We start from the raw sequence: 22,557 nt of genomic DNA on the forward strand, positions 1-22,557 counted from the left end.
CATGTACAGACTGCAAGGACAGAGCGGCAGTGTGCAGGACCTTTTGGTTCTGTTCCCTCCCCTCATCTACCTCCTGTATCTAAGAGGAGCAGACCTGCACAGGAGCTGTATTTTCTGCTGTTGTTTGCTAGGAGAAGATCTTTATAGAGGGTCCTGTGTAGATAGCTACTCTTAGTATCATTAATCACAAGGATTTCTATTTGTGGTCTGTAATCTCACACCTTTTCAGATGATTCCCTTTTGGTGTTCTAGTTTCTGTGCTGTTGAATATCTTTGAAGGTTCTTTTAAGGCCTGGGAAAGGATGCATGGATATATCTGGAGCAGTTCTCTACACTTGTGAGTGATGAAACAAGCAGATAGCTACAGAGAGGATGGATGCTGCTCTGCTTGGGGGGTGTTTTGCTTTAGCTCATTGAGTAAAGCCCTATGCTTTGCAACTTAAAAGCTCTGCTCCTAGTGTCCAGCCCGCTGGATAAGGCTGTATTTTGTCTGGTGATTGTGTCTGGGACCATAGAGTCACCATAAACAGCGTTATCTCGTTCAGATACAGGCAGCTTCTATTGAGGAGCAGGTGATGGTGGATCTGGATTATTGTCTCTTGTTGAGGAGTCCTCTGGCTCCTCTTCAATGGAATTCTGGAAGTAATCCACTGTGTTGAGGTGAGGCTTAAGCACAATGATGTAGCATTTGGGGATATAGTAGGTCACCAGGATACCCAGGCTGATGATCAGCATGGTACCAACCTGCGCCACAGCCCTCAGCACTGATTTCAGTGTGACAAATACAGCAATGAAGAAGATATAGACGATGAAATAGATGAGGAAGGCAAACGTGATCCCTCTGGCAAAGTTGTACTTCTTCCCAGAGGCCTGGACCATGAAGGTGCACAGGAAGCAGGCAGAGCCTAAGCAGCCGTTGTAGCCGTGCATCAGAGCAAAGGCAAACCAGGACTCGGTGTTACACAGGAGCAGCACTTCGGTGGGCAGCGACTTGTAGTCAACCACCAGGTAGTCAGGGCCCAAGTGAAGGTAGCCAAGGCAGAACAAGCACTCGGGCAGCAGGCACAGGGCGACGAGGAGCCAGGCCCTCCTCTGGGTCACCCAGTGCAAGTAGGTGGGGGCACAGTGAGGGAACTCTGTCACAAGGGTGATCTCAAGGGACTTGATGAAGAAGGTGGAGAAGCAAGCACTGAGGCACAGGGTGTAGACCATGGGCTGGATCATACAGATGTTGCTGCTGGGCTTCCCTATGTAGAGGCAGCAGCTGAGACACAGCAGCAGGAGCGTGAGCAAGGCAAAGAGGCTCAGTTTGCCTCCAGAGGCCTGCACAAGGGGGGTCTCGAGGTTCTTTAGGAAGAGCAGTGCTGCCAGACAGGCCAGGGTCATGGTGATGGACATCAGTGTCAGCAAGGCAATGGCGAGGGGCTCGGTCCAGAACAGGTACCGCTCGCTGCGGTTGTAGCATCGCGTGCTCTGGGCAGGGGACCACTGGTCCTGGCGGCAGGGAGTGCACGTGGAGCTGTCTGCAAAGCAGCAGTGAGGACCTGGTGACCACCTTGCAGGGAGTGCTGTGCTGTCCTTGAGGATGGGGCAGGCAGGACTTGGTGCTGCTTTGCCCCCTTCCTAAGTGTATGGGATCTCCAGAGCTTGTGGTAGTTCAGTCTCTTTCCCCCACCTCTGCTCCTCCACCCTCCCCCTAAAAGGACCCACATACCTCTTGGCTCTGTTTCCCTTCCCCAGGATCACCAACTTCCAAAAGATCCCAAAATTTCACCATAGGACTCTCTTCTACCTCTGACCCCAGCATTTCATCATACACTTCTCCTACCTCTTGAGGTAATAGTATTGCCCTTATACATCCTCTTTGGGATCAGCAGAGGAATGTGCCCCACTGAAGATCTGTGCACCTTTGTGATCTCCACCAGCAGACAGACATAATACAGTTAAATCCATTGAGTTTCCCAGACCTCACCTTTAGCATTCCAGAAGGTGTTCTCTGGACAGTCTGTGCAGTCATAGCAGCAGTGGTGGAATCCTTTGGTTTGTCTGACCTGTCCTGGTTTACACTGTTTGAAGCACTGTGTGGTCTCCTAGGCAAGAGGAAGAACGCACATCAGCCAGATGCTTTCAGAAGCACCATTATCACCACACACTGGAAGCTGGCTGTGCTGGGATCAAGCCATAGCTGAAATTCAGACAGCTCTGGGAGTACTTTCCCTAGTTCAGCACAATGGAGGTGGGTTACATGCTTGCAGAGGAGCAGGAGCTGGGTCCCACACACACCTTATGGGAGCAGCATGCAGGCAGAGAGCGCCTTGTGAACAGTCCTATAGAAGTGGCAGAATGGGTTACTTCACTTAGTGACTGTTTGTGCTTTTACCCACTGTTTTTACCTCTGAATCCTTAGTGTGAAGCTCCATCTGGGACTCATTGATGTACAAGGACTCTCCATAGTCACCCAAAGGTAGATACTGAAGGGTGTTGTTTTCCCAGGACCAGAATATAAGCTTGTAGCCGGTTCTCGTGCCATGGGATTGATCAAACCTGAACTGTTGGCCATTTACCTCGAAGGGGAAGCTATCCATGAACTGCAGCAGCTGAGGAGAACATGAAAATAGACAGTAAATACTGGTACAGGTGATGTTCACAATGCAGCAAGCTGGTGTCTGGCTGAAATCAGTTGTCCCTTATGAGGGCTGTGATGGTGGTTCTGGGCCTTCTGCCTGCATTACCAACCGTGTGATTAGTGGGAGCCAGAACCTTACTGTGGCTGCCCCACCCCTGGCAGTGTTCAAGGCCAGGTTGGACACAGGGGCTTGGAGCAAGCTGCTCTGGTAGAAGGGGTCCCTCTTCATGGCAGGGGTTGGAGCTGGATGAGCTTTAAGGTCCCTTCCCCATGTGCCTGTGTGCAGACCGGGTGCAAACCTGCAGCGTTCCCCTTTCCTCACCTGCCAAGGCCTGATGGGTGCCCTGGGACACTCGTGCTGGCTGCACCCCAGGGCTCGGTGCAGCGCGTGGGCCACGCTGTAGACGGCGACGTGCACGGGCTCTACCTGGGCTCGGCTCAGCGAGGACGCCACGGCCCGCAGCGAGACGCGGTCGCACTGCTTGCAGCGCGCGCCCAGCGTGTCCGGGCTCAGGAGCTGGTTGAGTTCTCTGGACTCCTGGCAGAAGTCCTCCTGCTGGACAGAGGCGAAGAGGTCAGCAACGTATTCCTGGAAGCCAGGGACTGGGCTGGTTTTCGTAATGAAGCCTAAGACTATCCCGACGCTCTGGATATGCGGGATGGAGGCGGCTATGTCAGACAGCAGCCAGCTTTCAGTGCCAATCCAGACCTTCTTGCCCAGTCCCATCTTGATGCTGAGCTCCAGCAAGGCCTGGGCTGACAGACTATGAGAGAAAAGGACAATGATGTTGACTTGGGTCCTGTTAATTAAGTTAATGGTGTATTCCAGGTATTGTTTGGCATTGGGGTCTGCCAGGTCTGTAGGAATGATCCCCTCGAATGCAATGCAGATGCTGTGGTTTTCAGCGATGTTTAGGAATTGCTCCTGGGCTCCTCGGCCGTGTTCATCATCGCTTCCAATGACGGCAATCCAGTTCCACCCAAACTTGGTCAGCAGCAGGGCCACAGCTTTCACCAAGTTCTTAACACCCGGAACAGTGCGGTAGAAGGTTGGGTACAGCTCGGTGTTGCTGAGCTTCTCACTGCTGGCTCCGTAGCTGACCTGTGAGTTAGAGGGTAAGAGGGAAAGCAAGGCAAAGAGTAATGTGGAGGGAAGTGTCCACAGCCCAGATCACTCTCCACCTCCTTTGCTTAGTCTTGGTGCACTAGATTCTAAACAGTGATGGGAAGGAAGAACTCATCTAAAGGGATAACATCCACCATGGCTGCCTTTACCAAGAGAACCATAAACTGGTCCATCACTTGTCTCTGGTAGCGCTGTCCCACATGGCCATCTCCTTCTGCTGTCATTTGTGTCCATCATCACAGCACCAGCCCTTATCATTAATGACAACAGTAATTTGCTGCTTTGTGCAAAGGGGGATGCAGCCAGGATTCAGGAATATCTCGGCTCAGGGCTGCGTTTACCTGACCATTCCAGCTGGCTCTATTGTGGGAACTGAGAGCTTGCAGTCACGGATGTATTTGCATGGGATCCTCCCAGTTTATGCTGGGAGCTCTCTTACTCCCATTTTACATGGATCACACAGCAACCTGAGTTATGCCTCTTCTCTCTCTGGGATGTTAGACACTGGACTGTGTCCAGGAGGGAAGCTTAATGACTTATCCAGGCAATCTTTAGCAGAGGAAAGACTGGAACCTGCTTCAACAGTCCTACTGTAGAGACCAATAGCATCAACAGAGTTGTTGATCCAAGCCCTTTGCCTACCTAAAAGGGGATTTCTTGCTTCTCCAGGGCGTTTCTTTACCTGTGGGATCCAGAAGAAGCTGAACAGCTTGGCTGTTAGCAGGCAGAGTTCGGACTTGTACGGCCCGATGACAGCGGTCACTCGCGGCTGGTAGTCGCTGTAGTTGCAGAGGACCCTGATGCCTGTGGTGCTGTTCTGGGTCAGGAACAGCAGGCTGGGCTGCAGGGCCATGGCTGGCTCAAAGCACGTGTCGTACATGTCATAGCCCAGCTTCACTCCCGGGAGAAGGGAAGTGGAGTTGTTGATCTGGTCGATGGCAAACTTCATCCCTAGAGCCCATATTAGCCCGTCTACATACAGCCTGCAGTGAGAGGAGACAGGAGTTACGTGGTTTATCAGGGCTGTTAACGTGCTGATCAGCTTATTCCACACTGATGGTTCAGCATCCTGCCTGTTGCCAAGGCAGATGTACATGGCACTGTCAGCATCCTGGTACCCACAGCCTTTGTGAGTCTTGTCTTGTGAGTAGAGGGCCTGTGAGCACCTTTCACAGCTGATTAGTCTTGTCTGTCCACAAAGACATCTGTGCTTCACAGGAGAAACAGAGGTACAGAGAGACCTGTAGTATGTTTACTGCTGCCCTTAGCCTTGTGTGCTGCCATGAAGCCAGTGCTTCCCACTGTAAGAGCTGTAAGTAGCTTGTAATGTGATGGTGTGAACCACCTTGGTGTAACTGAGCAGGAAACACTGCACAGCAGCAAGCCTACAAGCCAGGTGATGTTGTGACCTTGTGCACAGTACTTGAGTGTCCTTTGCCTCATAAAAGGCAATAAATAGCACAATCTCACCATGTGGCATCTGCCTGCGGAGTGCAGTGAATGCTTCTCATTCCATCTGGAAGCAAAAGCAACTGTAAGTGTTAGATTCCAAACACTAAGGAAGCCAATGCACTAAAAGCTGTCATCAGATTGGTGCTGCTTGTAAGTCTGACTGCATCAAGCAGACAAACCCATTTCCCAGTTCAGACTCAGAAGTGGGTGGTGCAGAACAGGCACAGCTCCAGCACCTCTGTTCCCATCTCCCCTTCAATGATCAGCTATGAGCCCATCAGTCACTACCAGAACTGTTTCCCTTTCTCCTCCCAGCCCAAGTGACCAAACTTAATGTGTACTTACGAAGCTGCTGTTCCTCTTACCTTTCACACACAACTAAGGAGGGCTCTGACCGCGCCGTCAGGTTTAGGATGTCCATTCCAAACGGGAACAAGCCTCCTAGGATATAATCACCAGGCTTTCTTAACTGAGCCGAGAGGCACGTGGGTTCGAGGGCTGCTGCACAGGCAAAGCTCAAGCAGAGCAGCAGCTCCAGGACCATTCTTTGTCTGGTTTGGGGAAAACCCATCACGGAGACGTGGGGAAGGGGGATCCCATCTCCCCAGCTCCAGTTCAGTCTCTTTAAATAGAACTTGGAGAGATGAAAATGTCAGGGAAGGATTTGGTTAGCAAAATGCATCAAGTGTGTCACTGCTTGCTTAGTGGGCAATAGTCAAATATGCACCAGTACCCTGTGAGTGTGGTTGCAAACCACTGGCCTAATCCTGTTTTCCTTACTCAGTGAGTAGCCTTTACTCGAGCAGTGACTTGCTGAATTCACTGCTGCAGCTCTGGACGTTGGGCTGCTGTAGGTTGGTGGTAAACCCTAGTTAGGACACACAGCCTTTGTATTAACTCCCATTGCCCCAGCCAAACAAGAAGCATCATCTTGAATGGAATATGGTTGTAGAAGCTGTCCCTGTTGATGGTTTTCCAAAACAACTGGGTTTGGGACTTGTGTAACAGTGGGAGCAGATCTTAATCCATGTGGGCTGCTCATCTAAAAGCATTGCCAAGGAGAATGAGCTTGGGTAGGAGCAGAATCCAGGTGTGCCAAGGAGAATGGGGCCTGTTACCATCATACAAGCATCACACACAGGGAGGATGAGAAGGAATCGCTCACCAGCATCGCTTCCTGCTGTTAACTGAGCGTGCTGTGTGCTACTTGCAAGCAGCCTGCACTGAAAGAATGCCATATAATGTGGTTTTCAATGCACCTCAGCATACACTGTGAACTGAAGGGTGGTGGTGAGAGGCTTACCCAGCAGTCACTTTTATTGTTGTTGTGTTTAATTCAAGGTCACCTCATCATGGGCATCACCAGCCCTTCCTCGGAGCACTGCAAGGACTCTTCTGGAGCAGGACCGTGCACTCCGAGGCAGGTGAGCTCTTACCCAGCTTTACTGCTGCCTGTAGGCAGCTGTTGTTGCCTCATCTGAAGTTTTCTGACACTGAGCTGGGGTGGTAACTTCAGCTGAAACCCTTTGGTTTGGGTACAGGCTGCACAGGGTGTGATTCAGGTTGTGTCACGGTTTGCATTGTATCAGGTTTGCTCTGAACTGGAAGGTTCCATTTGCTGCATTTTATTGGCTTATGGTATATTTGTACTGTATGACAAAACCTGCTGATAGTGGCAAAGTGATGGCCCTCTTCTGCTGCGAGGGTAGAGTATGTATGAAGGGTATACGAGTACTGCGGGCAACAACAGTTGTAGGTTCCTATATATGTTATATGGATATGTTCATATATGTTATATGGGTATGTTCATGTTATATAGGTATGTTCATATACGTTATAAATATGTTCATATATCTTATGTAGATATGTTCAGGTATGTTATATGAATATGTTCAGGTATGTTATATGGATATGTTCATATGTTATATGGATATGTTCATATATGTTATATGGATATGTTCATATATGTTATATGGATATGTTCATATACGTTATATAGATATGCTTCTATATGTTACATGGATACATTTATATATGTTCTATAGGTAAGCTTATAGTGACATCCTTTTAAGGTTATCTTCCCCTTAATGGGATATTTAAGTATTAGCTTTAACCATGTCACTTGTAAAAGGTTCTAACACAAATTCAGCTGCATAGAGAAAAGTGTAGAAGTCACAGGGAATTATTTACTGCCATCCGTGCTTCCATGTGGAATCAAGTGGCAAGGACAGAGTTCATGTGATGGATTTGTGTGCACGGTATCCCACCTCCCTCTAGTGAATGTGTCCCTTGCTGCAGCTCTCGAGTAACACCGCTCTCTGCAGGGGAAGGTTTTACTCGTCTGGATTTGGCCCCATTCGTGAAAGCTCCAGACTGAATTGCCCAAAGCCCAGTGCAGGACCCTCAGTTCTACTCAGTGATGACTAAAGTGGGGCTGTTACAAAGGTTTCTGTTTGGAGACAGGGCAGGGCACTAGGGAAACAGAATGAGCACGAGGCAGTGCCTTGTGTAAATGAGCTGAGGGAAAGCTGCTTTACTTGGAAGCATCCTTTGCCCAGAATGACTGGATGTAAACTACTGAGTTCTTTCCTCTGCTGAGCAAGTTTGATTCGGTAATGGCAGAAACCATCCTGAACATGAATGTTTGTTTCTCTCGTAAGAGGAACAGTTGGGAGGAAAAGCAGTTTTCCCATGTGGCCATAACTCCCATTTCTGCACTAAACCTAAAGAGAGCAGAACCATTCTTTCACTTGACAGACATTAGCTGACATAACTTAAGGCATTTAGTACATGACACAGGTGAAATACCACCTGCATCTCTATCAGACAGCACGGGAGGCCCAGCGTTTTGTAGTCTGTACCGTGGAACTGCTCCATTTGAATACATGGATTTATCCTATGGAGCTATTTAATCATTTTAAGGTGGTCTTAGCAGAAAGGGAATGGTATTTGTGTGTTCACAGCAGAGCAACTGAACCTCCTGGTAGGACGTACAAGGAACTTCCATTTCCTATGCTCAGGCAAAGGACAGCATTGGCAGATGTGAGCAGTGAGAACAGGAGCTCAGTGCACAACATCTGGCTTCACCTGGGTTACTCCTGACGGACTCACATCTGGGTTACTCCTGACGGACTCACATCTGGCCACCCAATGAAACAGACTCTGCTAGTGAAGGACAAGGCCTGAATGGGGAACACCAAGTCTTGCTCCATCCAACACCCTGAACCCAGCAAGTGCTCCTAGAAAGGACACTGCAGACGCACGGTGTGATTCCCACAATTTAATGTCCAGTCAGTTTAATCTCCATGAGGTAACCGTGATTTCCTGAATCCCTTGGTGTTCCAGCAGGCCACAATGGCACTACTGAGATACAATCAACTCCTGTGAGATTCCCCCTCCTCCCCCAGATATTCCTCACATCCTGGAGTGCTTTTCCAGCATTTAGAAAGCTGAAGCAAACGATTTCACATACTTGGCGGTGTGTATATGCACACACACTGGTGACTACATACAGTGATTTGTAATAGGAGCCTCCCAGAGCAGTGATTCCCAGTTCAGATTTGCCCCCAACCAAGCAAGAGAAGTTGGTTTGTGAGTGTTTGACACATTCATTAAGCAGAATTAACGAGAGCACATTTAGGAGCGTGGCCAGATGGGCAGGATTGAGCAGTACCTGCTAAAGCTGTTCTACATCGCAAGGTGCATAAAGCAGAGCTGAATGGGCAGGGGAAGCTACAGGGAAGGAAGATCCTGCTGAATGGCTCCGTGCACCAAGAGGAACGGTCTCTCAGAGCACCACCACACAGCACCCCTTCCTCCTTCAGTTCTAGGGGACACAGGATGAGCAGCAGTAAGCAAATGAGTGTCTGACCACATGGAAAAGCGCTTCCTTTCAGCCATGCATCGCTCAGGGCTCTGTTTCCAAGGCTAAAACAAAAGAGGGGGCAACCCCCCCGCCCCGACCTGTTAAGAAACAGGTTGTAAACAACGTGAGCTCAGGGGGAGCGGATGTGCTCAGCCACCGCTCCTGGAGCCGCGCTGCCACGCAAGGGCACAGACGCTGCTGCAGTTGCAGAGTTTGGCTTAAAGAAGCAGCAAACCCAGCCCTGCTGGGAGAGCTGGACCCAGAGCATCTTTAAGGTCAGTTCCTCCCCAGGCTGTTCTATCCCATGAGCACGCTGTGTTTCTCTTCCTGCAGAGCCAACACAGACACACACACACATAAAACCAGGAGGTGTGCGTCCTCTTACAAAGTGAGGCATCCCGAATAGCTTCACCAGCTCCATCCACACTGGGAAAGGAAAGGGAACGCGACCCCGGCCCCGCCTGCCCGTGCCAGCATCGCGTCCACCCTCCTGCCGCGGGGACGCGGCTCCCGAGCAGCCCTAGGGCAGGTCGAGCAGCCGGTGCTCCGCGAACAGCTCCTGGGTGATGCTGTAGACGTCGCTGATGTGGGGCAAGGCCTCCCCCAGCACGGCCACGGCCTCCTCGGCCGAGCCCACGTTCATGGTCTCCAGGAAGGCGTTGCGCGGCGGCAGCGCGCAGAAGGCCACGGTGGCGGCCTTGCGGATGACCCAGGGGTGGAAGGCGGCCAGGGAGGCGTTGTACGAGTCCGTGCAGATCGCGGACGGCCGCGAGTCCTCCCCGCCCGTCCTCAGCCCCTCCAGGAAGAGCTGCAGCCAGCGCAGGGCGCGGTGCAGCCGCAGCACCGTGCGGCAGCCGGAGTCGGGCCGGCCCGACCGCTTGTGCAGGTCCACCAGGCCGCCGGCCAGCTCGTACTGCACCATGGACTGCAGGGACACGTACCGCTCCCGCCGCTCGCCGCAGCAGTACCCCTCCATCAGCTGCACCTTGGCCTCCGCGTCCTTGGAGATGAAGGAGAAGACGGCGCCCAGGCTGTGCAGGAACCTGCAGCGGACACAGCGCACCCCCGTTACGGGCGGCGGCGGCAGCAGCGGGGCCGGGGTCGCAGCCGCCGCCGGCACTCACCGGATGAGCCCCCGCCAGCCGCGCAGGTAGGGCCCGAGCAGCACCTCCCGCCGCTCCGTCACGCAGGCCTCGAAGGCGCCCAGCACCTCCCGCAGGCTGAACGCGGCCGGCGCCGCCATGGCCCCATCACCCCGGGGCGGAGCCCGCGCCGCGCCGCGCCTGCGCTCAGGGGAGACGGACCCCGAGCGGCCGGGACGGGTGAGGGAAGGGAAGGGAAGGGCCGGGTCGGGTCGGGTCGGGTCGGGCCCGGCCCTCCGGGGGACGGTGGAGCCGAGCGGGGCGGGAGCCGAGGGGCTGGGAGCGGCCTGTGCGTGGCTGGCGCTCAGCTGCGTCCTCTCTCCCCCTCCAGGAAGCAGCCGGGAGCCTGCGGCCTGGCGCTGAGGGCCGTTGAGATGGCGGCGGTGAAGTCGCCTGCTTGCGGCTGTTTCTGAGGTGATTTGCGCCGCCCAGCCCGGGATGTGAATCCTGTTCAGATGCCTGAGATAAAAGTGACTCCTCTGGGTAAGTGCTGAGGCAGGGACGCTGGGGCTGGCCGTGCACAGCACCGTGTGTAATGTGCGGGTGTGCGGTGTGCCCGCCCGAGCCTTGGCAGTGCCTCGTTGTCCTCCTCCTGGCTCCCAAGCAAGTAAGACTCCAACAGCCCGGTGGCTGTGTTCTAGTTACCGGGTTCAGGGAGAGAGCTGGGGCTGTTCAGCCTGGAGAAGAGAAGCTGCGTGGAGAGCTCAGAGCAGCTTCCAGTATCTGAAGGGGGCCTATAGGGATGCTGGGGAGGGACTCTTCATTAGGGACTGGAGTGACAGGACAAGGGGGAACGGGTTCAAACTGAAACAGGGGAAGTTTAGATTGGATCTAAGGAGGAAATTCTTTCCTGTGAGGGTGGTGAGGCACTGGAATGGGTTGCCCAGGGAGGTTGTGAATGCTCCATCCCTGGCAGTGTTCAAGGCCAGGTTGGACGAGGCCTTGGGTGGGATGGTTTAGTGTGAGGTGTCCCTGCCCATAGCAGGGGGTTGGAACTGGATGATCTTAAGGTCCTTTCCAACCCTGACTGTTCTATGATTAATATGCACTAGGAAAGGAGTCAATGTGTTGTACAGAACAGGTAATTCAGTCACTGAACAGTGCTGAAGAGCCACAGGAAGCACATTGCTCTCTCCCCCCCCCCCCTTTTTTCCTTTATGGGTTTCATGGAATCTGTTGGGATACAGTCACGTACTGAGAGGGCAGAGGATGTGCTGCTGTATCCTCACAGGCAGCTTTCCAGCTTGGTATGGGCATAACTGGAGGTTGATGAAGGTCTCTGGTGCTTGCGGTGGGAGTCAGAGTCCCTGGGGAGGTGCAGAGCCCTGGGAGCCTCGAGTTCCATCCTAAACGCTGCTCTTGAAGTGGTGCAGCTGTGAGCGGTGGGCAGAGAGCAGCCACGTCCTGCATTGAACTGCTCCGGGCTGGATCCATGTCTGCATTTACTGCAGGTTTGGAACTGGGCGGTCTCTTGTGAGCCCATGGGATAAATGGGACAAACCAGCTCACATTTGCTGCCCTCTGGCAGATCCGCTGCTCGGAAAAAGGGACGGAGCCTTTTCCTGCACTGGGAAAGGGCCACGAGGTTCTCATGGACCTTTAGTGCTGCTTTGCTGAAGTGACTGCAGCTACAGCAGAGGTTTCTTGTGTCTGGTCCAGGAGCTGGGCAGGATGTGGGCCGCAGCTGCATCCTCGTGTCTATTGCCGGGAAGAACGTCATGCTGGACTGCGGGATGCACATGGGCTACAACGATGATGTGAGTACCGAGAAGCCTGGATTAGGTGGAGAGATGCTCTCCAGGTGCATGTGCCTGCCTGTTCCCAGCTCCTGGGTCAGTGTTCCGCTGTTATTCCCTTTTACTTGAGCACTGCCTGGCTCATCCGGTGTGACACAGGGGTGACAAGAGCAGGGTGGGTGTCCCTGGGCTGTTACCAGCCACTGCTGGAGCTGAGTTATGGCAGAGAATGAACTGTTGCCCCTTCAGAACCTTCTGTGCAAGAGGTGCATCCCTTCGTGTATTCCTGGGCTGTGAAGTGCCATCATCCAGCCACCCTTTCCCTGGGCTGTGGATGCTGCATTCCAGGTGGCTTGGGTCTTTCTGTATTTCACGTGGGCAGGCACCTTCTATGCTTGAAAGCATTACTGCTGTCAGTAGTTAGACTGCTCTTAACATGATGCTTGGTTATGGGCAGTGAATTACTTGTGGGGTCTGCACCACCATCTCTGATGCTTTAGAGAGAGCTGGGAAATAACTCCTGATATTCGGTCAGCTGGTATTGCCTGGAATAATGGCAAAACTATTGTGTAAGGTGAGATAGAGTTAAAGCAACTGTGCCACTATAGGCAAGGTTTGGAGGCTTCCTGCCGTAGTGCCCATGGGTGAGCTGAAGCATTGGTCACCTCTGTTACCTGGAACATAAACCTGGCTGTGATTGATTGTTTGCAAGGTCTCTCCTCTGGTCGCCCCTGTCCTGTTCCTTGACTCTCTCTGCACATAAATGCTCCATAGAGCACGTTCCCAGTGTTTCGGGTCATTCACATGGTTGTCATGTTGGGGTACACACGGTTGTCGTGTTGGGGTACACACGGTTGTCGTGTTGGGGTACACACGGTTGTCGTGTTGGGGTACACACGGTTGTCATGTTGGGGTACACACAAGTTGTGTTGGGGTACACACAGTCATTGTGTTGGGGTACACACAGTCATGTTGGGTTACACATGGTTGTTGTGTTGGGTTATGCATAGTTATTGGGTTGGGTTACACACAGTCGTGTTGGGGTACACATGGTTGTTGTGTTGGGTTACACCCAGTCATGTTACATGTGGTGGTTGTGTTGGGTTACACGTGGTGGTTGTGTTGGGTTACACGTGGTGGTTGTGTTGGGTTACACGTGGTGGTTGTGTTGGGTTAGTAATGTGGTAGTAGCTGGGTTTGTATTATAATGGATAACCTGTTTTTTCATGTCTCTGCAGAGGCGCTTTCCTGACTTCTCCTACATCACCCAGAATGGGAGGCTGACGGACTTCCTAGACTGCGTGATCATCAGGTGAGACAGCTGCCTGCCTTCCCTGTCAGAGCTCACATGGGAAATGGGAAAGCTTTGGGCACTGTCCCTAGCAACCCAAGCGTGTTGTGAGCTGATCACTGACATTTGGCCATTTAAAAACCTGGCGATCCAAGAGCCAGGCAGGCTGGGTTCCTGTGCATCCCCCTTATCCTCTGTGTCTTTTTGCAGCCACTTCCACCTGGACCACTGTGGAGCTTTACCCTATTTCAGTGAGATGGTGGGTTACGATGGGCCCATTTACATGACACATCCTACCAAGGCCATCTGCCCCATCCTGCTGGAGGACTACAGGAAAATTACTGTAGACAAGAAAGGGGAAACCAACTTCTTCACTTCCCAAATGATTAAAGACTGCATGAAAAAAGTGGTTGCTGTGCATCTGCACCAGACAGTGCAGGTGAGGGATGGCTTCTGCACCCTCGTGAGTCGTACCAGCTGGGTGGTTGGGGAAGGCAGGGCAGGTTTGGGTTTCTCCAAGGTGTTTGCACTAACACAGTGTTTGCCTCCGGGTGCAGGTGGATGAGGAGCTGGAGATCAAGGCCTACTACGCAGGCCACGTGCTGGGAGCAGCCATGTTCCAGATCAAGGTTGGGTGCGAGTCAGTCGTGTACACTGTGAGTATGTACAGCTAAATACAGAGCCCTTCTAATGCCCTGTGTCACTACTTAGAGAATATTAATGGATTTCTCCTCTTCCATTAGGGTGATTATAACATGACACCAGACAGACATTTAGGGTAAGTAGGAAGCTGAGTTGCTGAATTGTGGGTATTGCTGTGTTCTGTTCATACCAGGGGCTTTCAGCACTCTTTGTTAGGAGACTGGAACATTTAGTGAACGGATTGCATTGAGTCTTCCACAAGGACCTTAATGTAAACTTCTTCTGTATCATCATAATAATACATTTTTAAGGCTGCATAATAATTGGACTTCTGTGTTTAAAACACTTCTGGTCATGATGTCTTCTAAATGTGTTTAGTTTTTAGAGTGCCAATCAGAAACTTTGATGTTCATTTAATTTTACTGCTATATATGGGAGATTTATATTATTAGTGATATTTAGAGTATTATTTTAATGCATTTAAAGCAAGTAATAGCCTGGAGAAGACTGGCTTTGCAAGTCAAGTCTGTTCTGTGACTGGGCAGGCTGATGCACATCTGCGTACCTGTTCTCGTCTGCAGATGAGCCTGCGCCGTTCTCCGTGGCTCAGAAATGCCAGATACCAGCTCTTCATTTGCTTGAATTGCTCTTGTTCTAGTGCTGCCTGGATCGATAAGTGTCGCCCAGATTTACTTATCACTGAATCCACCTATGCCACAACCATCAGAGACTCCAAACGCTGCAGAGAAAGAGACTTCCTGAAGAAAGTTCATGAGACTGTGGAAAGAGGAGGAAAGGTACCGAGGGTTGATAACCTAAGTGGGGTGGGTTTTCCTTTGTGAAGCTCTTGTTGCCTACTGATTAACTTGGGCACCTACATGAGACCACTACCTGAAACAAGGCATTTCTGTATTTCTCCATCTGTATTTTAAAATGGAGACTATTGAACACTTAAACTACACCGAGAGGAAACCAGACTGAGTTCGTGAGGCAGGAAGGGAAATGCAGTGCTTAGTCTGCAGATATAAAGGCAAAACTAGTCTGCATCTGAACCCTGAAACATCCTCTTGGTCCTGTAAATGAAGGAACTATGACTGGTCAGTTACTGCTTTTAAACTTGATCAGGAATGCCCTCCAGTGTAGCCAGGTCTGTTCAGTATCCTGCTGCATGGTGTTCAGCACTGTTTTGTTACCATAAGCCCCTCCAAGTGCAGGGAAGATGCACACTTAGCACCCAGTAAATGATGCTTCAGTACCTCAGCTGTGGAAAGGAAAGAGAGTGTCAGACAGTGAGAGGGACTTGTTCAGGACTGATAACCATTTACACACAGTCTGGCTTTCACAGACTAAATCATCCCTCAATTGCAGGTTCTCATCCCTGTTTTTGCCCTTGGACGTGCCCAGGAACTTTGCATTTTGTTGGAAACCTTCTGGTGAGTGCGGTCTCTTTGCATGTCCCACCTCCTTTTTGTCCTCTTCATGTCTGTTTAGGACATAAGATGGCTCTGCAGGTCAGCCCACGCTGGAGATTGATTATGGAATTACTTCTTCCCATTTACTTCCCAGCATTCCTGACTCTAAGCAGCAAGTTAACCATTTCCTTCTCCCTGGTCATTCTCCACTACTCCCCAAACACTCTGGATCAGTTTACTGTCCTTTAAACCATGGATTGCATCTTTGCTGCACTGTAAAACTGGTTTCAAGGGAGCAGGAGGAAGGATGAATATGAAACTTATAACATGTAATTATAAGCATTATCATTTGGTATTAAAAGCCCTAGCAGAATGATTAATATTTGTAATGGAAAGAAGGTGGCTGTAGTGGGTGGAAGGAAAATCAGACTTAAGCTACTTTATAGCAAGTGAATGCACAGGGATGTGGCAGTGTTGTAACTTGCATACAGTTGTTTTATCGTGTAGCTCATTGAGAGTAGGGTATGTGCAGAAAGCCTATGGAGACCTTATATGTTTATGGACTTCCAGCATTGGACCGTTGGGATGCTAATTAGTCCCTCACTGATATCTGGAACTCTTCTTCCTACAGGGAAAGGATGAACTTGAAGGCTCCAATTTACTTCTCCACGGGCCTGACGGAGAAGGCCAATCACTACTACAAGCTCTTCATCACCTGGACCAACCAGAAGATTCGGAAAACCTTTGTGCAGAGGAACATGTTTGAATTCAAACACATCAAAGCCTTTGATCGGGCCTTTGCAGACAACCCAGGGCCTATGGTAGGTGGGCATGATCCTTTACAACACAGGATTTATTACTGGCTTTATTTCTGACAGGTGTCTTAGGCAGCAGCTGAAAGAGGAATCTGTTGAGCATGAACAGGACCAAGATAAGAAGGTGTTAGCACACTGTGGATGCTCACAGAATCTCCTAAAAAGCAGCTGAATTGATGTGACAGATGTAGTTAATGTGCTGCAATGGGTATCACTGGATTGTCTCCACAGTTTCAGGGTATTTCTATATTATAAATAATGGGGGAACCCCCCGTTTCCTGTGGTGATTCTTGAGGTATCTTTGAATTGCAGGTGGTGTTTGCAACCCCTGGCATGCTCCACGCAGGACAGTCCCTTCAGATCTTCAGGAAGTGGGCTGGGAATGAAAAGAATATGGTGAGAAATCCTGTTTCCTTCTGTGATGTTTTATATTAATGTGATAACACTATATGCATTCTGTTATCATATTATATAGAGAATCATAGAATACATTGGAAAGGACCTTGAGATCATCTAGTTCCAACCACCTTGCCATGGTATATCAAGATATCTAGATCATATTCTATATATATTACATGTTATGTTATATTGTATCATATTAGATATTATCAGAATACAACAGAATGTAATAGACTATAACAGAAGATAATAGAGTATATCAGAATATGATGGAATGTAACATAATGGGATGTAACAAACTAGATGCTAGAATATGAGAGAATGCAATAGAATGTAACAGAATATAACAGAGTATGGTAGAATGTAACAGAATCTGATAAAATGTAACAGAATATAATGTTATATAATATATAGTATATACATACACATAATATATAATAGCTTTTCATAATGCAACAGAATATTATAGAATCTGACAGAATATAACCGAATGTAACAGAATCTGATAGAATCTAGCAAAATATAATTGAATGTTACAGAATCTGATGGAATCCAACAGAATATCATTAGAATATAACGATGTAACAGAATATGCTAGAATGTTACAGGATATAACAGAATATGATAGACTCTAATAGATATAAACAGATTATAATAATTATGATAGAGTGTAACAATGTCATAGAATATGATAGCGTATAATAGCTTGCAAGAGAATATAATGTTAGTGTTTAAGAATATAACAATCTGATAGGATATAATAGAATGTAATAGAATGTTACAGAATGATAGAATCTAATAGAACGTAACAAAATATAACAGAATATATTTTTTACCATACATTATATATGATGATATAATATGAAATGAATTTATTGATATGATATGCTAGACTAGAATATGATATAATGAGATTATAGAATGTAACAATCTAATAGAATATGATATATAATGTGGTATATTATACTATATCATATTCTATTATATCCTATCATATTTTATATCATAGTCTTGTATTTTGTTATATTATATTCTAAATATATATCCTATCATATGCTATTATATTCTGTTACATTCTATTGTATTCTATCACATAATCTCATTATATTATAACCTATTGTAGATCATAATATAAAATGGCATATTGTAACCTATCATAATTTAATGTTATAATAGGATATGATGGGTATATATAATGATATATATATTTTATCAAACCATATGTATTATCATATGAGTGGTTGTGATAAGAACAAATGTTGCAGGAAAGGTTTTCCTCTTTACATGATGTGAGTCCTGCAGAGAACCAGCCGGGGGCAGAGGATGGTCCTATCTAAGATAGGAAGGACACAAACTTACATCCACAAATGCATAATGCTGATGTGGTTATGATAAAAACACAGTCCACGTGTAGAGTCTGGAGTGTTTCTGCTCTCCTCCTCAGGTGATCATGCCTGGCTACTGCGTGCAGGGAACCGTAGGCCACAAGATCCTGAGCGGGCAGCGCAAGCTGGAGATGGAAGGAAGACAAATAGTAGGTTTGATTTTCAGGGAGGATCATTTGGGGGAAGGAAGTTCTTCAGAACTGGAGGTGGTAGTTAAACACCATGTACATGTATTGGGAACATGCCACATACAGCATTGAAAACACCCAAGGGACATTTTCTTTGGTATTGGACTGGGGGGGTTCCCTTTTGCATTTTTGCATTGCCAACAGCTTGTCTTTTTCTGCCATAAGCTTTTGTCAGGGCATATTTATACCAATTAATAATTAGGCCCCATTAAGTCAGGTAAAAAGTATGCATTTTTAGGTGGCATTAAACTGATACCAGCTGTCCTTCAGTATTCATTTGTTTTGGCAAACGTGCTACAAGTCTTGTGCTCTGAAACTGGGTACTTTGAGCCTTTAAGTCATTAAGAGCTTTTCTGTGCAGCATCATATTCAGCATCTGCTGCCAAGCAGCTCTGACTCCAACCTCACTTCATTGGGAAATGAGGTTCGTTCCCAGTCCATTGGGAAACTCAGTTGTGTTTCCTTCTTTAAACTAAACTAAATTCAGTAGGAGTTGGGGTCTGTGTGTGTGTTACACGCACTGTTCCAGACGCACAAAGTCTGTGCTTTCTGCTCCTCCCCAGCTGGAAGTGAAGATGCAGGTGGAGTACATGTCCTTCAGTGCGCATGCAGATGCCAAGGGGATCATGCAGCTGATTCGCCAGGCTGAGCCTCGGAATGTTCTCCTGGTCCACGGGGAAGCAAAGAAAATGGAGTTTCTGAAGCAGAAAATAGAACAGGAATTTCGTACGTATGGTGCTGGTACTGAAGAGGGAGTGGTGGCAGGAAGCAGGCAGGAACGTTCACATGTTTTATGGAATCCCAGCCTGGTTTGTGTTGGAAGGGACCTTAAAGCTCATCCAGTTCCAACCCCTGCCACGGGCAGGGACACCTTCCCCTAGAGCAGCTTGCTCCAAGCCCCTGTGTCCAACTTGGCTTTAAATTTAATCCACTGGACCTCAGCACAGGATTAGGCATAATGTAATTTATAGGACCCGTCACCCTTAGGAAACTACTATCCATAACAACATCTTATTTAACAGGTTAAGCCCATTTAATTCTAATGCCCATTTGGACCTGAAGTGTAAGTTGCTCTGTGATGTTTGTATCATTATAGCTTATCATTATTGTATCATTATATATATATCTTATCATTATTGTTATCATTATTCACTTAGTGAATTTGTATTAGAATCATAGAAGCTCATAATCCTATTACAAGCCAAGGCAGGCAGGGTACATCTGAAACTGTAACTTTGGCAACTTTAGTTAAGGGGAATGAGCTCCAGGAAAAGCAATAATTCCTTGGAAACAACTGCCTTGGAAGGAGTGAGTAGGGAAAGCCTAGAGTTCACGTTGGATGATTACTTACTGCCTGCAGGTTTCTTTGCAGTAGTCTGTCAGCATCGGAGGGCAGGCAGTTCTGGTGCAGTCTGTTCTGCCCAGGCCAGCTGGGCTCACAGGGGGTTTGGTGGCTCTGGTAAAGGTGCCTGAGCAGCAGTTGTGCTTTTCAGCCCCTTTCAAAGAGCTGCAACATTCTTCTGCCATAAATCTGGGCTCCATCTGCTCAGGGCTGAAGCGCTGGTCCGGGTTTGGAACGGCTGCGGCAGCCGCTGTCCTTCTGACGCTGGTTCTTTACATTGCAGATGTCAGCTGCTACATGCCTGCCAATGGAGAGACCACAACAATATTCACCAATCCCAGCATTCCCGTGGACATATCCCTGGGACTCCTGAAGAGAGAAACGGCCATAGGTGACACACTTTCAACCAAGAAGTTCATCTGTTGGGCCCTGCCACCGTATTGTACTTGTATTAGGCGGCAATAGCTGTATATTGGGAACACCTATGAGGACATACAACAGAGCTTCCTGTACAAGAAGAGGGTTAATCAGCATTTAGAGGTTGGGAGGGCTTCCTGTGACACGCAGCAGCTACTGTGCTGTGAATGTGTGATCAGCAATGTTTAACACACACTGCCTTGTTTGCTGCTCATTGCCCATTGCTAAGAAACAAAACCCATGCAAGTTTTTACTCGCTAGGTCTGAACTGCTTTGATAAACCTTTTTAGAAGGTTTATAAAATTGGATAAATTTTGTAAAGTTAAGGAAATATATTTAAGAAAATTCTGAAAAATATTTAAGAAAAATCTGAAACCTCTCAGATCAGGAGGTGAAGTGGGAAGAGGCTGCAGGTCTGTATCGCTGAGCATGGCTTCTCCTGTGTCTGAAGTTCTGATGATGGTTTAATAAGCACCACGCACTTTAACAGGAGAACAGTGATGTAAAATACCAGTCTCTGAACCTCAGCAAGACTCAGAAATCCAAACTGTTAAGTCCTATAGCAGGTGTCTGTCTGAAAAGTAAGTACTTCTTCATTAACCATGGTCTCTTTCTTTGGCCTTGGTTTAGGTCTCCTACCCGATGTCAAGAAGCCAAAGCTCATGCACGGCACATTAATGATGAAGGATAACGTAAGTAAAAAGATTCTTATATTAATTTTGGGAACTAAAGAATTGATATGGCATTTTAGGTGGACATCCTGCCACCACCTTACCTTTACCTTCACTGCCTGTCATAGGCTCGTGCCTCGCTGTTACTGCTGCCCGAGGCATTTCAGAGGTAGAAAGGGAGCGATGTTACCTGCTGGGGTTCCCAGTGACGGACACGAGGAGGACCAGAGCTTCACAAACACCCTGTAATGGGTTTGTGCTTTCCCTCTGCAGAGCTTCCGCCTGCTTTCCCCCGAGCAGGCTCTGAAGGAGCTGGGCCTGGCGGAACATCAGCTGCGCTTTACCTGCCGCGTCCACATCCAGGACCCGCGGAAGGAGCACGAGACGGTGCTGCGTGTGTACAACCACCTCAAAGGGTGAGGCCAGCCTCACCTCTCTGTGGTTCTCCCCCCTAGGCATGGACTTATACCACCTATATTAAGAGTGATAAGCTCAAATGCTCCCTCCTTTCTGCCCCTGAGTTACAAGGAGAAAAGTCTCTGCAGCCCAAAAGACTCAACTGCTCTAGATTTGAGTCTGTGTAGATCCCATAACCAGAGCAGTGGATACACTGCAGTGGCAGAGGTTGGTCATCACTTCCAGCTCCTGCTCTTTACCAGGCTATAGGCAGAACACCCCAAATCTTTGTTCCTGTTGCCTTGCTGCTCTCACTGCTGCTTCTACCTGAAGTTAGTACAATTGTTTAGAGAGAGAGAGTATCAAGTGCAGGGTCAAGACACCTCTTACAGCTATTCAGTAGCTGCAGCACATGAACCTTAAACACTTCCTACAGGCAGCTGGTCAGTTTTGAGTAGTCCTTTGCTTGGATGAACAGGGTTCAGCCTGGAGCCATACACATCATGAGAGCCAGAAATAAGTTCTATAGGAAATGCTACGTGATTAATATAAGCACCAAAATAAGTTATAAATCAGCCCCATTCTCCACTGTGAACACATTGGTGTTGGGGATTCAGAGGTACAGGGGAGACCACCCTTCAGCCTGCACACATGTCCCATCCAAACTAAATCCTCTATCTTCTCTCTTACCAGGGTCCTGAAAGATTACTCAGTGCAGCATCTCCCTGATGGGTCTATAACAGTGGAGTCCATTCTTATCCAAGCCACGGCACACTCCGAGGATCAAGGAACCAAAGTTCTGCTCGTGTCCTGGACCTACCAGGTTGGAATTCTTCAAGATGTACTTAACCAATTATTTAATTACAAGTTAATTACAATTATATCTGTGGTTTGAGGACATTACAGTACCCAGCTTCTAATCTGAGCTACACCAGTACTGCCATAGCTTGGAGGTATTTGACATTGTATCTGTTAGGTGTGAACAAGAAGCAGAAAGCAGGATAACACAAACCAGTGGTAACATCAGCTGTAGTCTGATCTTTCTTCCTTTCAAAATTGTACTTCTCAGGCTACGTTTTTAGATGCTTTTACAGCAAAGAGCTGCCTTCTTGAGGGCAAAAAAAGGAAAAAAAGGTAAAAAAAAAAATCAATGGTTCTGTATCCTTTTTCAAGACAAAAGGTCATTTTCCTCAAAAGGGGTACCTCAAGCCCAGACACCTGCTTTGCCAAAGGGAGTTTTGCATTGATATTATGAAAGAACACCCAGAAATACATCTGTGCTGCCTGGACTGCTTCCATTTATGAACACTGCTAACATTAGAATTACTTCAGTCTATTTCTAGGTACCAGAGTTGAATTTACTGCCCACAGGGCCAAGTCAAGCAGATGACTGCTTTCATCCCGTCTCTCTCTGTTCTGCTCTCTCTAGGACGAAGAACTGGGCAGCTATCTCACCTCCCTTCTGAAGAAAGGACTCCCCCAGAGCACAGCGTGAGCCCCCCCAAGGGCACCACTCCCAGGAGTGCTTCAGAGAGAGTCAGGTTTATTTTGGTTATTACCCTGTCAATGCTTTTTAATGGCTTTGTTTTAGTAAAGGAATTACAGTGTTTGTGCAGTGCCTGCCTACACCCTTCAGCAGCACCACGCTGGAG

At 48.4% G+C, this 22,557-nt stretch overlaps 3 protein-coding genes across 3 annotated transcripts; 1 reads left to right on the forward strand and 2 right to left on the reverse strand.

The window, feature by feature from the left end:
• Positions 1-117: 117 nt before the first annotated feature.
• On the reverse strand, positions 118-6,418 carry TAS1R3 (taste 1 receptor member 3). Its single transcript, XM_062620062.1, is given in 8 exon segments — positions 118-1,523; positions 1,973-2,090; positions 2,394-2,597; positions 2,949-3,728; positions 4,435-4,735; positions 5,570-5,796; positions 5,798-5,865; positions 5,868-6,418. Coding segments are annotated over 8 exon segments (2,682 nt in total). The 5' UTR covers positions 5,887-6,418; the 3' UTR covers positions 118-558.
• A 3,102-nt stretch (positions 6,419-9,520) lies between these two features.
• On the reverse strand, positions 9,521-10,342 carry CPTP (ceramide-1-phosphate transfer protein). Its single transcript, XM_062620111.1, has 2 exons — positions 10,194-10,342; positions 9,521-10,112 (listed from the first exon to the last, which is right to left on the reverse strand). The coding sequence occupies exons 1-2, from the start codon at positions 10,310-10,312 to the stop codon at positions 9,590-9,592; spliced, it is 642 nt and encodes a 213-aa protein (XP_062476095.1). The 5' UTR covers positions 10,313-10,342; the 3' UTR covers positions 9,521-9,589.
• Positions 10,343-10,609: 267 nt separating this feature from the next.
• Positions 10,610-22,523, forward strand: INTS11 (integrator complex subunit 11). Its single transcript, XM_062620063.1, has 17 exons — positions 10,610-10,694; positions 11,871-11,968; positions 13,186-13,259; positions 13,449-13,677; positions 13,796-13,894; positions 13,982-14,016; positions 14,539-14,677; positions 15,249-15,313; positions 15,924-16,113; positions 16,420-16,503; positions 17,951-18,040; positions 18,643-18,805; positions 19,705-19,812; positions 20,469-20,530; positions 20,783-20,925; positions 21,599-21,728; positions 22,335-22,523. The coding sequence occupies exons 1-17, from the start codon at positions 10,667-10,669 to the stop codon at positions 22,398-22,400; spliced, it is 1,803 nt and encodes a 600-aa protein (XP_062476047.1). The 5' UTR covers positions 10,610-10,666; the 3' UTR covers positions 22,401-22,523.
• Positions 22,524-22,557: the final 34 nt, after the last annotated feature.

This window comes from Pezoporus occidentalis, unplaced genomic scaffold (genome assembly GCF_034315485.1).
Source record: "Pezoporus occidentalis ecotype Australia unplaced genomic scaffold, CSIRO_AGI_Poc_V1 ctg219, whole genome shotgun sequence".
Classification (NCBI taxonomy): domain Eukaryota; kingdom Metazoa; phylum Chordata; class Aves; order Psittaciformes; family Psittacidae; genus Pezoporus; species Pezoporus occidentalis.

Bases quoted from the DNA above. Each gene is read 5' to 3' on its own strand.
- CPTP (XM_062620111.1), bottom strand. From the start codon at position 10,312: ATGGCGGCGCCGGCCGCGTTCAGCCTGCGGGAGGTGCTGGGCGCCTTC. The intron at 10,113-10,193 runs GTGAGTGCCGGC...TGTCCGCTGCAG, and splicing joins GGCTGGCGGGGGCTCATCCG to GTTCCTGCACAGCCTGGGCG.
- INTS11 (XM_062620063.1), top strand. From the start codon at position 10,667: ATGCCTGAGATAAAAGTGACTCCTCTGG. The intron at 16,114-16,419 runs GTAGGTGGGCAT...TTTGAATTGCAG, and splicing joins CAGACAACCCAGGGCCTATG to GTGGTGTTTGCAACCCCTGG. The intron at 19,813-20,468 runs GTGACACACTTT...GCCTTGGTTTAG, and splicing joins GAAGAGAGAAACGGCCATAG to GTCTCCTACCCGATGTCAAG.